We start from the raw sequence: 14,762 nt of genomic DNA, 5'->3' as shown, positions 1-14,762 counted from the left end.
GCTTTGTTTATATACAATCCTCAGTTATCCACCTATAACTGTATGTTCTAACAAGTTAGCAAAACGGCAAGTTTGGCTTCCTACATTGAGTTCCTTCTGTTCTGAATAAACTTAACATTAAACCCTTTCTTTGTGATTTCCTCTCATACCACATTCCCATACAGTTCTCTCTTATATTTTATTTAGACAAAACCATACACTTCTCTTTAAGGATGTTTTATTTATTTTTATTTTTTGTATTAAGGAAATTTGTATCATGATCTCTAAGATTGTAAAAGGCTAAAAGCAATTTGGGGGGGTATATTTAGCAGATGATGTTGTTAGTGCGGCTAGGCCCAGGCCTGTTTCTTTTGAGCCTTGGGCCTTTCAATTCCCCAAAAAGCCCATGTTCCGGTTCATTACCATCTCCGGCGGGGAAAAACCGAAGAAATCCCATCGTCTATGTCCCAACTCCCACGTTTGCCCTGTGGAGCCAGAAAGCAAAATCAATGGAAGCGATTTTAGGGCAGAACAGGGTTGAAGATGTGAGTTGGCTCTGTTCCCTCTCCGAGTCTGAGCTTGTAAGCATTTTACTTTCACCATTAAAGCAAGTTAATTTGGTACTTTAGTTTGTTGTTTGTGATGGGTCGAATCAAATTCCACATAAAAGTAGACTTCTTGAGGTTAAAAACCAGAGCTTTTAAGCTTATTGATGCCGCAAATTGAAAGAAAACACAAATTATATGGCAGGATATGCTGATTAGCTTGAAAAAACTTGTCCTTCAACGTGCAAGAATGGTTGGGTATGAAGAACTGGCTAACAAATTTGACCTCAAGACGCTTCGAGCTCTTGGTATGTACGTACGTCTCTCATTCTCTTATTTGTCCACTTTTTTCAAAGGTTACATACCCTTCTATCTGCTTAATAAGAAACCCAACTTAGTTTTTGTTGATACAATGCTAGCTTTATTTGTTTTGTTACTTTTGGGTTGAATTTTTTTATTTCTTAAAACAAATTATTGAAGATTTATGTGTTAAGGATTTATGGTTGGTTTTAGAACCAAATTAAAGGTTTAGAGTATTTTTGGCTGTTTATATTGGGTGTATACTGTATAGAGGGATAATTATTATTTTTGTTAAATTTCTTCGCCTATTTGGCACATTTTGAGTTATACAATTTATTAAGCAATTTGGAGAAGCTTTTTGGGGCAAGATGAGGCAATGAAGATTTTCACTTAGAATTAGCATATCCTGTTCTAACTTTGAATTAAGATTGCTTATAAGCTGTGAATAAGCAAAACCCTATTGTATTACATTCTGTATAAGTGCCAAACTTTGTTCATCTTCCTGATTAGCATACTCTAGCAACTTACGCTCCAACTTCCAATTAGCATGTGAAGTATTTACTATGTGTGTCATACACTTAATAATCATAAATCTCTGCATATGTAGAGATTGCTTTGCCTATTCAATAATGAAAGCTAAATGATGACATTTAATGAAATCCTAATTACTTACGTGGGAGGTTGTGATAAGATCAGTATTTATTCACAGTAAAGTTATTAGATTCAGGGAGACGACTTTTGCTCATCATTTGTATAGTAGTGATCATTTAAAGTGTAGCGCACATGTATAATTTCTTCGACTCATCACTCATATGCTTTTCCATGGAGGCCTGGTCTTCAGGACATGAAAATGGTGCATTAATTTAACAAGATGATTCTAACTTTATTATGCATTGTCCAATTCGCTGCATTTAGGTTGTCTACAAACAGCTTAAGAAGAATGAGAGGGACAAATATGCTTTTTATACTCACTTGTTTGTTAACTTCATAGTTATAGTAAATCCTGGTGGTTTCTCCTCAGGCTTCTCTCATGCAAAAGGTCTGTTCACTAAATATCATAATTGCCTTGCACTAAGGCTTGGTTTCATGTTTACAATTACAGACACAATCTTGTAAGACCCGTTCTACAACCAAGTGAAGAGCAAGCCCATTGAGGTTTCATTCATGAAAACCATGCTCAAATATGCTAATTGTTCAGATCAACCCCCTTTGAGGGTTGATTGATGAAAACCAAGCTCAAATATGCTAATTTTTCCCAGTTTGGGATTTGGCAGGGCCTCACTGTCCCAAACAAACCAACGCTGTTGGTATTCCTACGTCCTACGATCCTACCTGAATGGATGCTACTTAATGTTACACCTGTTGTGCATTTATTAAATTTGAAGTTACTAAATAGCTAGTCTACTTTTGGAACTCTTTATTTGATTTTCTATATTTGGCTGCTTAGAATCTTCTGACTTGTATTTCTTCCCTGAGGATTTATGTAGCGTTCGTTCTGATGGAATGCATCTCAGATAAGGTTAAGGATTTGTCACTTGATCCGCGCTTGTCCAAATCTGCTGCATTTATGGAAAGTTGCAATCTATTAAAATGTAACCTTGGTGATATTATGAGTATTGAAGAGATACAGGCATGTATTGGTATTGATTTGAAAAAGGGACCAACGAAAAGGTTAGTTGAGGCTGCAAGGCTCAATGTTGCTTTATTTTGGGTTGTGAAATATGCTTATGGTGACCCTGAATTTTCTTCTCCTCTTAGAGTGAACTGATATTGTTTCTTAGCTGGCCAACCCCCTTGGACAACCTTGGTGTTCCATAAGTTTCCTTTAGTAACGTATTTTCTGTACCAGGGGACTACACAAAGAAACAACACTAAATAAGAAGAAACAGAGAATTGAAACCAGCAACTCATGAAATTAGCAGGCATTGCAAAGGTAGAGAGGAACAGTCGCATGTTTGAGACTGAGTCTGAAGATTCCAGTGCACTACTAAACCCAGCCTCTTGGAAATAGGTTGCAAATGTACAGTTGTACTCAAGCAGATCATTCATAGGTGGCATTCATCATTTTTGGTTATGTTGTGTGTGTGAAGGCCAAAAGGTTGAAATTCCTTGGAATTGTGATTTGTAATTTTTGAAATATCTATGTCAATGTTACATTACAACTTTAGTCCTATAGCTTCTTCCCACAAATTTTTTTTTAAGAATTAAATATCAAACTTGAGATAGATTTTTTTTTTTTTTTTAATTAAGTCTTGAATCTTTATGGGGTCCTCGGCTCTTATCCCTCACCTTTTCTGTGTATGTCTGGTGTGTGCGCGTGTAGAGTATGGGAGACCTTTTGTGCTGCATGGCTTGATGAAATGAAACCCCATGATGGGGCTCATGGGATTCCTAGTGGACAAAAGAGTAGATCATGGTTGAAGCCAATAACTTAGGGTCTGCCGGAAAGTGAGCACTGCATTTGTTGATCCCCAAGGTGCAGTGCTTATCATCCCTCCTATTATGTGTGTGTGTGGCTTGAATTGTATGAGACAGTCCATGTTGGTCCATGTGAGTCCAATCCAATTAACCTTTTGTGGTGCATGGCTTAATGAACTGAAACCCCATGATGGAGGTAGCTCATGGGGTTCCTAGGGGACAAAAGAAGGAGGTGATGTTTGAAGCCAGTAACTTGAATCAAAACAGCTTTTTCAAGATGTGTTTAGTCATTTCTCCACTCCATCTCATGCCTTGGTGACAAGAGCATGATTTTCTTGTTGGCCATGCTTGCTTGCTTTGTTTGTTTGTTTGTTCTAAGCACCGCATGGCAATAAAGCTTCTTTGGGGCCCCTATGTTGTACAAATTTCTTCCACCAGTAACACATGTCCAATCTTCTTTCACCGTAGGCAGCAACACACCATATATATTAATTTCTCATAAACCCCATTTGCCTTCCATTGCTGATTAATATCTCGGTCAAAAATATGATCTATATTTGTCTATACATGTGGGTCACATTTATGTGAGAGATATAATCATCAATACGATCTAACATTACTTTATATTGTTCTTAACTAATATATGTTCCTAAAACAATATTGACCAAATATATATATACTTTGCTTGATAAACTGGATCAGAGAGTCTGCAGAGCCTCTATTGTGGAATTTCCTTTTGAAAGCAGAATAGGTCCACTGAGCAACAGAAATTTGTCCAAAGTCAAACTCATCATGCCATTACCAAGATATCTCTCCCATGCTTTGTATTTGTAACCTCCAAAGAAAGAGCATAATATTAAAGTGCAGTACATAAAGTATGATTAAGGCCCAAATTAATGATTAAAGATAGTCCGACTTGTCCCCCTTACCAGTCACTCACTATTCACTACCCATATTTTCTTTTTCTTCTCATCCTATATTCACATGCTCTGCTTTGACGTATTAATTTATCGTATCTATTGCACGTGCACCGTAGGATTGACACTTGGCACCTTCAGTCTACAAGGGAGCGCTAGACCGTAGCTTTCGAGCCGCCCACTATGAATGCAAATACAATGTATACACCCATCATAGAAAAGTATTTTCTTACCCATATTTCGTATTTATTCGTCAACTCTCATTTATTTTAAAGAAAAATTCGATACAGACAAATACATTTTAATAAAATTATTCATAACACATTTCTTATAAATATGTAATTTATAAATTGCACGCAAATCTCATCTATATTACTTGTGATTAACGCAACAAATGTAGTATATTCATATTAATTTGTGATTAACTCAACAAAAGTAATACACCGAGCATTACTCAATACACCAAATTTGTTTCACAACGATTTGGAATTATATGAAGGAGAAAATAAGAAAAAATAATTTACCCAATGCTTGTCAAATGAGAAGAATAGATGATATTTAATTAGAAAAGTATAAGTCTACAAGAGAAGACATGCATGCATATGGAATCTAATCGCATCTGTCAACCTTGAAAGATTATTTGTATTCTGGTGCATGTCGGTTTGATTAAATAAACAAATGGTCCCTAAATCACTTTTAATTAGTGGATAATGGGCATTATTAGACGCAAAAGATTTGCTTAAGCATCAAGGGAGAAGACTCACTCTCAATGATGTTATCTTCTAATTAAAAATATTCCCACCATGTGATCGCTAAACATGGGATGTCTGAACTGATTAAAAAAGTTCTTTCAACAATTGTGAGGTGACACACAATTAAAGCAGCTAATTGGTGTTTGGTAAATATTAATTAAGTTGCTTTGTATGAAAGTTGGAGGTGAGTGACCATAACTATGCAAAGCAGGTCCTCCCCTGCTTTTAAAAGCAGCTGTGAGTTACAAAAAACCGGTCATTTAATGAAATATTTACATTTCCTATTATACCCTCGATCATGTTAGAAAAATTACATGTTATACCTCACATTTTCACGATTGTCTTCTCCACCGTTCTCTCTCACAGTCTCTGCAACTTGAAAGCCTTCAATCGCCATTTTCTTCTCGTCGTCTCCATCGTCTGTTGTCGTCGTCTCCATCGTCTGTTGTCGTCGTCTCCATAGGTTAGTGCTCTATGTTTCTCTCTCTCTGTCAAAATTTCCTAAATTTTTGATTTAGGGTTCCTAAATTTTTTATATCTGTGAGTGAGGCCAGGCTTGTTGTTTGAATTTTGATTTCTGTTTGGGAATTTCATCTTAGTTAATTAGTGCTTGCTGATATCCCAAGACCTAGCACGCAAGCTTAAGGCCATCCTGCTCAAGAAAGTCAGGTACAAATTCAATCAATCCTCCCAAAAAAAAAAACCCCATATCTTGTTTTTTTGAATTAGTGCTTGCATTACAATAGTGAGTGCAGTGTGTTTGTGTTAATAAGCAGCTGCTGTTGCATTGGATGATTAAGAATCTTTCTGGTGCATATGGGTTTTGTGCGAATTGATGATTTATGGGGTTTAGTTTGAGATGTAGAAAGTGTTATTAAATTTGAGGCTTTGCTTTGTTGTAGTTTGTTTGCAGTATTATGTCTGAGAATGGCAGTGTTTGACAATCCTCCCAAAAAAAAAACCCATATCTTATTTTTTGTTTTCTTTTCATTTGGTGTAGAAATGATTGATGAGTAATTGAATTGAGTGAAAGGTTTATTGAATTTGAGGCTTTGCTAGCTTGTGGCTTGTTTGCAGTTTAAGTGTTTGAAATTATGTCGGAGAAAGACAATTGATACCCCATAGACAATGGATTTTACTTATTCATGTTTTACTTTTTACACCATTTTTGCTCCTAGTTTGTTTCAGACTCCTCTATGTGAATATTATCTCTTATGTATGTTAGTGAAAGTGGCTGCATGGGCAGTGTTGTGGTGATTATAGTAATCAAGTTGATGTAGATGTATGTCACATAAGCAGATAGTAAAACTGTCAAAAGATTCAGATGTCCTCCTTGGTATAGTATAATTCAAGAATGAAATAGGATAAAATATAAACCTCCTGAAACTTCAAAAATTTTGATGCCCTGAGTTGAAGAATGAGATTCCCCTTTGTTCTATTTGTAAAACAGCGCCTGGATGGGCACTCAAACAGGGGCATAAAGACTCGAGCAGTTACTTCCTGTTAGGCACAAAACAATTAATGAATAAAAAAAGTGGCTTTAAAGAAACTAGACCCAAGTATAGACCCAATGGCATTAAAAGAAAATATTCCGAAGGGTAAAAGAAATGTAAGAAAATATGCTGAATATGTTTGGTGTTGTAGCTAGTTCTAAATCCCACTTTATTATGACTTCCTGGCAATTGAATGGAAAATATTATATTGGTTTATGGTGGAAATAGGACAAAAATTTATCATGGAAAATCTCTTCTTATTTGAGGAGATTCATTTCAGGATATCTGAGCTAAGCTTGCCCCTTATTACCTGATAAATCTCAAAACCACATTCTTCACACGTATACACAGCAACCTGCATCAATGGCTTAACATCTGAACACCGCGTCACAATACCTGATATCTTCACAAGCTGACCAATATATGAAGCCTTGACCTCCCTAATGGAAAATGGCTGCCCTTTTGAAGATGCTTTTATGTAAACTTCACTAGAAACACAAATGAAGAAACATTAGTGAATAAAGAACATGTGTAAAAGTCAGTTTTTACATGATCAGTTGATATAAAAGTCAGTTTTTCTTGAGTCACTTCCATGATCAGTTTGGTTTATTTTTGGCTATCTTTTGGTTATGGAAAAATGGAAACTGATGGGAAAGAAGAATGACTATCTTTTGGCTATCTTTTGGCTATCTTTTGGTTATGGAACCAAGTACTTATATACAGATGGGAAAGAAGAATGACTCAGGAGTTAAGGCTGTATGGAATGAGCATAATATACCTATATTTTGTGACCTTTGTATCAAGGAGGTCGAGGCAGGACGCCGTCCTACTACTCACTTTGAAAAGGAAGGATGGGAAAGTTTGAGGATCAATTTTGCTAAAGAGACAGGACAAGAATTATCTAAATCGCAATTGAAAAATAAGTGGGATGTACTTAAAGAACAATGGAAATATTGGAAAGAATTAAAAGGGAAGGAAACTGGTTTGGGGTGGAATCCCAAACTTGGTACTGTTGATGCTTCTAACGATTGGTGGCAGAGTAAAATTCAGGTGTGTAAATTTTTCATTTATTATCTTTTTGCTATATAATCATGAATTTGTCAATTGACTTCAGTACATACCACTGCTTTCTTTGATTTGGGATTGATTACTATTACTTATAATGATGCATTTAGACTCAATAAAATGTTTAATCATGACTTCTTTACTTATAATTGGTACATGACAGCTTTTGGCATAATTACTGCTTTGATTGAGCCTCCCAAAGAAGGGTCAATCTCCAACAAAATTGGATGAGAACAACTGAAATAGACATAGGACAAAACAGAGTCTCCATCGTTAGTTATTTGAATAAAGGTAGCATATGAAGAAACCTCAAGTGACAAGGATTAGGAATGGATGATTGCCACTTAAACACAGACATGTAATATACTTGTCATATATGATTTGGGTTTTTTTCTATCATGATCCCTAACCATTTTTTCTCATGTCCTATCATGGCTTCAAAGATTTAAACAGGGGGGCTGATAGCTAGGTTGGGCTGATAGGTTGTTGTTGCAACTAAGTGCAGCAATTCCACTATTTCCTTAGATTAGATTAGAAAAAAATTGGTCTAATTAAGTGCAGCAATATAAATGAGAATCTTTCCTTAACTTGTCCACATTTCAAACCAAGAAATGGCATTTAATTAGGATTACTTGATGACATCAGAATTAAACTCAAATTTTGACATGACAGTTGCACGCTGCTACCCAACTGCAGCTAGCTAGCTAGCATCACTAACAGCCAATGCCTCATTTAATAAGGCTTATCCCTTGAAACAGATTGAATTTAAAGGAGTGCCAGCATTATATGATTGTTATATCCCATATCATGCCTTGCACATGTCCTTGTAGAACTCCAGCACAGAGAATGAAAGAAACATAATCACTTTCCAGCCAAAAATCTGACTGTCTCATTTAAACCCAGCCGTTGCTCTTTCTTTAACACTCTCCATCCGCAATTGAAATCTTATGTCAAACTTCATGCTTTCTTTGACTTTATTGTCTTTTAGCTATATAATCATGACTTTATCTCTTTGCTATGCAGAAAAACAAGAAGTATGCACAATTTCGTAAAAATGGCATTAGTCCTGATATGGAGCAGAAGCTTGATAGGATGTTTATGAACACTGTGGCCACTGGCCAGCATGCTTGGGCACCCTCATCTGGTGTACTTCCGTCTGAAAATCAAGAAGCATCGAATGGTGATGATATTGCACTCGAAGGTAGTGGTGACTCCGATGATACTACTCACACAATGGAAACCACACAAGTTACTGAAAGTTCTTCAGGGAAGGGAAAAAGAAAAGCAACTGAAGAGAAGAAAGACAAAGGAACTTTTACAAGAAGGGGAAAAGTAGGAGGTGCTGCGAAATTGTCGCAACAAATTGATCGAATGGTTGATGCAATTGAAACTAGGAGTACTGCTACTTCAGTAATGCATGCAACCTCACAAGCTAGTAGTATTCCTGAAGTGATGAAGGTAGTCTCATCTTTACCTGGGGCAGAGGCCGGGAGCAGTTTGTGGCTCTATGCGACTGAGTTATTTATGAGTCAAGAGAGGAGAGAGATGTTCACTACTATTGAAGATCCAGACATCAAGCTTCAGTGGCTTAATTATATGATGAAAAAATATGCTAACTAGTTGCATGTCTATTATGAAACTTATTTATATTATGTTGTTTGAAACTTGGTTGATTGCAGTTTGTTTGATTTTTATTTGGATATTAGTATATGTTTGGAACTTGGATTATTACAATTTGTTTGACTATTATTTGGATATTAGTATATGGTTGAAACTTGATTAGTATTATATGTTTAGTTGTTTTTTTTTTGTTTTTGGTTCCTATTGTTCATGATGGAAATATGGATTGATGATAAATAAATCTTAAATTTGCAGGTTATTTTATTAGAATATGGACACTTTGGAAGATGAGGAGGAGTTTAACCAAGCTATATGTCTTTGTGTTCGCACTATTGAATATTATTATGAAAAATATATTCATAAAGTTCCTTGTATGGTTTCTTCCCAAACAGGAAATATTTGGTTGAGGGAGCTTTTAGATGGGAATGAACGTCGGTGTCATGATATGTTTAGAATGGATAAATATGTGTTTTCTAAATTGTGTACTGATTTGGAAACTCATTATGGGTTGAAAGGTTCAAGGAGAATGAGTGCTGCTGAGATGTTGGGAATGTTTTTGCACACTTTAGGACATGGGGTAGGAAATAGGTTAATTCAAGAACGGTTTCAACATTCCGGTGAGACCGTAAGTAGATATTTTAGTGTCTTACTTGATTGTGTATGTCTTATGGCAATAGATATCATCAAACCTTTGGAAGATGAGTTTAACGGTACCCCTAAAGAAATATTGAGAGATCCTAGATATATGCCTCATTTTAAGGTAATAATTTGATCTAGTAATTTATGATTTTTCTTGTTAATTAATTATTTATGATTTTTCTTGTTAATTAATTATTGTTAATTAAGTTACATGTATTGAGAAGTTTATCTTTGCATCATTTGTAGGATTGTATTGGTGCTATTGATGGTGTACATGTACATGCCTCGATACCTCCTCAAGATCAAGTACCATACATTGGCAGGAAAGGGATACCGACTCAAAACATAATGGCTGCATGTAATTTTGACATGCAATTCATATTTGCATGTGCAGGTTGGGAAGGCACTGCACATGATACAAGAGTATTCATGTCAGTTTTACAAAATGATGCTTTAAACTTTCCTAAACCTCCAAATGGTAATATTATACTTTCAATATTATAATGTTGAACTTTCAATTTTATAGTTTAAAATTATAGTATAATTAAACATATAATGTATTTGACAGGTAAATATTATCTTGTGGATGCTGGGTATCCACAAATGATTGGGTATTTGGGACCATATAAGGGTGAACGATATCATCTTCCAGATTTCCGCAGGGGTAGCCAACCAAGAGGTTCTAGAGAGATATTTAACCACGCGCACTCTTCCCTTAGGAGTGTCATTGAGCGTACTTTTGGAGTATGGAAAAGAAGGTGGAAGATTTTAAGGGACATGCCCAATTACTCGTTCACGAAGCAAGTTAAAATTGTCATTGCAACTATGGCACTTCATAACTACATACGAAGGCATGCCAACCGTGATATACATTTTAATGAAAGTGAGGATGACCCAAATGACATCGTAAGTGAGGAGGCAGATCAAATTGAGGATTATCATATTACCCAGGGTTCGGGAGCACAAGAGATGGAGCAACTGAGAAATAACATTGCTACAAGTTTAATTCGTGCATCCATTTAGACGTTTTAATATGTATTTGTTATTATTGCCAATATTTTTAATTCTTATTTTACGTTGAAAAAGATGTCGAATGTTAGTTATAGTTTTTTGTTAGATAATATTATATAGTTATGTTTTCAAATATCAAACAAATGAGAGACGTGTGTCAGTTTAGACCTCATACATATTAACATGTAAAATGAAAAACTATTAATTTGTAAAAAAAAATTGAAAAACAAGCAAAAAACACTTTTTTTTTGCCAAACAAATGAGTAAAAAATATTTTCAACTATAACATGTCAATTTTAGTCATTATAAACATCCAAAGCACTTTTACATGAAAATTTACCAAACAGTATTGCTTTGCTTCACAGCTACTTTTACTTCACAGCACTTTTGAAAACACAATTTACCAAACACTAAACTACTTTGTTTCACAGTTAGTTATACTTCACAGCAGCTTTAATTCACAGCTAATTATTTTCACAGTATTACCAAACACACCCTTCATATGGGGCAGCATCATGTGCTGGTATGTCTTCTTGCTGGTCTATGGTGCACTCCCTCCAGCATACTCACAAAGAGGGTTTGGGGTTTTGGTTGAGGCTCTTGGCCCTGCACCCATGTACTGGATTGTCACATTGCTTGTTGTGGTTGTTTCTCTGCTTCCCTACTTCATCCACATCGTGATCCAACGGTCATTCTATCCCTTGGACGATCATGTGATTCAGGAAATGAAGTATTGCAGGAAAGATATTGGTGATGACAATCAAGTGTGGAAGAGGGAACAGAACAACTCCATGAAGAGGACCCAGGTTGGGTTTTCTGCTAGAGTTGATGCAAGAATTCGTTTTCTGAAAGAGAACTTGTACCAAAAGAAACAGTTGATATATAGATCAGTGACAAACAGCCCAATATATAAATCACTGACAAGCAGCCCAGTATCATAAGTACTATGTAGTGCATGCTTTCTTGTCAATTATCTTAAAAGGCTAATTACTCATGTAATTTATTCTTTACTCATTAATTTGTAAGCTTTGTTTATATACAATCCTCAGTTATCCACCTATAACTGTATGTTCTAACAAGTTAGCAAAACGGCAAGTTTGGCTTCCTACATTGAGTTCCTTCTGTTCTGAATAAACTTAACATTAAACCCTTTCTTTGTGATTTCCTCTCATACCACATTCCCATACAGTTCTCTCTTATATTTTATTTAGACAAAACCATACACTTCTCTTTAAGGATGTTTTATTTATTTTTATTTTTTGTATTAAGGAAATTTGTATCATGATCTCTAAGATTGTAAAAGGCTAAAAGCAATTTGGGGGGGTATATTTAGCAGATGATGTTGTTAGTGCGGCTAGGCCCAGGCCTGTTTCTTTTGAGCCTTGGGCCTTTCAATTCCCCAAAAAGCCCATGTTCCGGTTCATTACCATCTCCGGCGGGGAAAAACCGAAGAAATCCCATCGTCTATGTCCCAACTCCCACGTTTGCCCTGTGGAGCCAGAAAGCAAAATCAATGGAAGCGATTTTAGGGCAGAACAGGGTTGAAGATGTGAGTTGGCTCTGTTCCCTCTCCGAGTCTGAGCTTGTAAGCATTTTACTTTCACCATTAAAGCAAGTTAATTTGGTACTTTAGTTTGTTGTTTGTGATGGGTCGAATCAAATTCCACATAAAAGTAGACTTCTTGAGGTTAAAAACCAGAGCTTTTAAGCTTATTGATGCCGCAAATTGAAAGAAAACACAAATTATATGGCAGGATATGCTGATTAGCTTGAAAAAACTTGTCCTTCAACGTGCAAGAATGGTTGGGTATGAAGAACTGGCTAACAAATTTGACCTCAAGACGCTTCGAGCTCTTGGTATGTACGTACGTCTCTCATTCTCTTATTTGTCCACTTTTTTCAAAGGTTACATACCCTTCTATCTGCTTAATAAGAAACCCAACTTAGTTTTTGTTGATACAATGCTAGCTTTATTTGTTTTGTTACTTTTGGGTTGAATTTTTTTATTTCTTAAAACAAATTATTGAAGATTTATGTGTTAAGGATTTATGGTTGGTTTTAGAACCAAATTAAAGGTTTAGAGTATTTTTGGCTGTTTATATTGGGTGTATACTGTATAGAGGGATAATTATTATTTTTGTTAAATTTCTTCGCCTATTTGGCACATTTTGAGTTATACAATTTATTAAGCAATTTGGAGAAGCTTTTTGGGGCAAGATGAGGCAATGAAGATTTTCACTTAGAATTAGCATATCCTGTTCTAACTTTGAATTAAGATTGCTTATAAGCTGTGAATAAGCAAAACCCTATTGTATTACATTCTGTATAAGTGCCAAACTTTGTTCATCTTCCTGATTAGCATACTCTAGCAACTTACGCTCCAACTTCCAATTAGCATGTGAAGTATTTACTATGTGTGTCATACACTTAATAATCATAAATCTCTGCATATGTAGAGATTGCTTTGCCTATTCAATAATGAAAGCTAAATGATGACATTTAATGAAATCCTAATTACTTACGTGGGAGGTTGTGATAAGATCAGTATTTATTCACAGTAAAGTTATTAGATTCAGGGAGACGACTTTTGCTCATCATTTGTATAGTAGTGATCATTTAAAGTGTAGCGCACATGTATAATTTCTTCGACTCATCACTCATATGCTTTTCCATGGAGGCCTGGTCTTCAGGACATGAAAATGGTGCATTAATTTAACAAGATGATTCTAACTTTATTATGCATTGTCCAATTCGCTGCATTTAGGTTGTCTACAAACAGCTTAAGAAGAATGAGAGGGACAAATATGCTTTTTATACTCACTTGTTTGTTAACTTCATAGTTATAGTAAATCCTGGTGGTTTCTCCTCAGGCTTCTCTCATGCAAAAGGTCTGTTCACTAAATATCATAATTGCCTTGCACTAAGGCTTGGTTTCATGTTTACAATTACAGACACAATCTTGTAAGACCCGTTCTACAACCAAGTGAAGAGCAAGCCCATTGAGGTTTCATTCATGAAAACCATGCTCAAATATGCTAATTGTTCAGATCAACCCCCTTTGAGGGTTGATTGATGAAAACCAAGCTCAAATATGCTAATTTTTCCCAGTTTGGGATTTGGCAGGGCCTCACTGTCCCAAACAAACCAACGCTGTTGGTATTCCTACGTCCTACGATCCTACCTGAATGGATGCTACTTAATGTTACACCTGTTGTGCATTTATTAAATTTGAAGTTACTAAATAGCTAGTCTACTTTTGGAACTCTTTATTTGATTTTCTATATTTGGCTGCTTAGAATCTTCTGACTTGTATTTCTTCCCTGAGGATTTATGTAGCGTTCGTTCTGATGGAATGCATCTCAGATAAGGTTAAGGATTTGTCACTTGATCCGCGCTTGTCCAAATCTGCTGCATTTATGGAAAGTTGCAATCTATTAAAATGTAACCTTGGTGATATTATGAGTATTGAAGAGATACAGGCATGTATTGGTATTGATTTGAAAAAGGGACCAACGAAAAGGTTAGTTGAGGCTGCAAGGCTCAATGTTGCTTTATTTTGGGTTGTGAAATATGCTTATGGTGACCCTGAATTTTCTTCTCCTCTTAGAGTGAACTGATATTGTTTCTTAGCTGGCCAACCCCCTTGGACAACCTTGGTGTTCCATAAGTTTCCTTTAGTAACGTATTTTCTGTACCAGGGGACTACACAAAGAAACAACACTAAATAAGAAGAAACAGAGAATTGAAACCAGCAACTCATGAAATTAGCAGGCATTGCAAAGGTAGAGAGGAACAGTCGCATGTTTGAGACTGAGTCTGAAGATTCCAGTGCACTACTAAACCCAGCCTCTTGGAAATAGGTTGCAAATGTACAGTTGTACTCAAGCAGATCATTCATAGGTGGCATTCATCATTTTTGGTTATGTTGTGTGTGTGAAGGCCAAAAGGTTGAAATTCCTTGGAATTGTGATTTGTAATTTTTGAAATATCTATGTCAATGTTACATTACAACTTTAGTCCTAT

General features: G+C 35.8%; 3 protein-coding genes across 8 annotated transcripts; all 3 read left to right on the top strand.

Annotated features, from left to right (window-relative positions):
* Positions 1-247: 247 nt before the first annotated feature.
* LOC147297353 (uncharacterized) lies at positions 248-2,998 on the top strand. Of its 2 annotated transcripts, none has more exons than XM_086228789.1 (4): positions 248-560; positions 730-832; positions 2,339-2,495; positions 2,674-2,998. In XM_086228789.1, the coding sequence occupies exons 1-4, from the start codon at positions 312-314 to the stop codon at positions 2,735-2,737; spliced, it is 573 nt and encodes a 190-aa protein (XP_086084915.1). In that variant the 5' UTR covers positions 248-311; the 3' UTR covers positions 2,738-2,998. The 2 variants fall into 2 exon arrangements, with proteins under 2 accessions (XP_086084915.1, XP_086084914.1); XM_086228788.1 differs by having other exon boundaries at positions 406-560; positions 2,312-2,495.
* A 2,314-nt stretch (positions 2,999-5,312) lies between these two features.
* Positions 5,313-9,147, top strand: LOC147297352 (uncharacterized). Of its 4 annotated transcripts, none has more exons than XM_086230076.1 (4): positions 5,313-5,374; positions 5,511-5,580; positions 7,128-7,454; positions 8,493-9,147. In XM_086230076.1, the coding sequence occupies exons 3-4, from the start codon at positions 7,128-7,130 to the stop codon at positions 9,087-9,089; spliced, it is 924 nt and encodes a 307-aa protein (XP_086086202.1). In that variant the 5' UTR covers positions 5,313-5,374; positions 5,511-5,580; the 3' UTR covers positions 9,090-9,147. The 4 variants fall into 4 exon arrangements, with proteins under 4 accessions (XP_086086202.1, XP_086086201.1, XP_086086199.1 ...); XM_086230075.1 differs by having other exon boundaries at positions 7,115-7,454; XM_086230073.1 differs by having other exon boundaries at positions 5,315-5,374; positions 6,685-7,454.
* A 3,022-nt stretch (positions 9,148-12,169) lies between these two features.
* On the top strand, positions 12,170-14,762 carry LOC147297351 (uncharacterized). Of its 2 annotated transcripts, none has more exons than XM_086228702.1 (4): positions 12,170-12,324; positions 12,494-12,596; positions 14,103-14,259; positions 14,438-14,762. In XM_086228702.1, exons 1-4 carry the CDS (start codon positions 12,253-12,255, stop codon positions 14,499-14,501), a joined length of 396 nt encoding a protein of 131 aa, XP_086084828.1. In that variant the 5' UTR covers positions 12,170-12,252; the 3' UTR covers positions 14,502-14,762. The 2 variants fall into 2 exon arrangements, with proteins under 2 accessions (XP_086084828.1, XP_086084827.1); XM_086228701.1 differs by having other exon boundaries at positions 14,076-14,259.

This window comes from Dryas octopetala, chromosome 1 (assembly GCF_963921425.1).
Source record: "Dryas octopetala chromosome 1, drDryOcto1.1, whole genome shotgun sequence".
Taxonomy (NCBI): domain Eukaryota; kingdom Viridiplantae; phylum Streptophyta; class Magnoliopsida; order Rosales; family Rosaceae; genus Dryas; species Dryas octopetala.
The sequence above is the reverse complement of the archived record's forward strand: the minus strand, read 5'-3'. Positions and strand labels throughout refer to the sequence as shown.

Coding starts and splice junctions, on each gene's coding strand:
- LOC147297353 (XM_086228789.1), top strand. CDS start 312: ATGATGTTGTTAGTGCGGCTAGGCCCAGGCCTGTTTCTTTTGAGCCTT. Junction 561..729: donor CCCTCTCCGAGTCTGAGCTT/GTAAGCATTTTA, acceptor ATTATATGGCAG/GATATGCTGATTAGCTTGAA. Junction 833..2,338: donor CAAGACGCTTCGAGCTCTTG/GTATGTACGTAC, acceptor AATGCATCTCAG/ATAAGGTTAAGGATTTGTCA.
- LOC147297352 (XM_086230073.1), top strand. CDS start 7,065: ATGACTATCTTTTGGCTATCTTTTGGCTATCTTTTGGTTATGGAACCA. Junction 7,455..8,492: donor GGTGGCAGAGTAAAATTCAG/GTGTGTAAATTT, acceptor TTTGCTATGCAG/AAAAACAAGAAGTATGCACA.
- LOC147297351 (XM_086228701.1), top strand. CDS start 12,253: ATGGAAGCGATTTTAGGGCAGAACAGGGTTGAAGATGTGAGTTGGCTC. Junction 12,325..12,493: donor CCCTCTCCGAGTCTGAGCTT/GTAAGCATTTTA, acceptor ATTATATGGCAG/GATATGCTGATTAGCTTGAA. Junction 12,597..14,075: donor CAAGACGCTTCGAGCTCTTG/GTATGTACGTAC, acceptor GGATTTATGTAG/CGTTCGTTCTGATGGAATGC.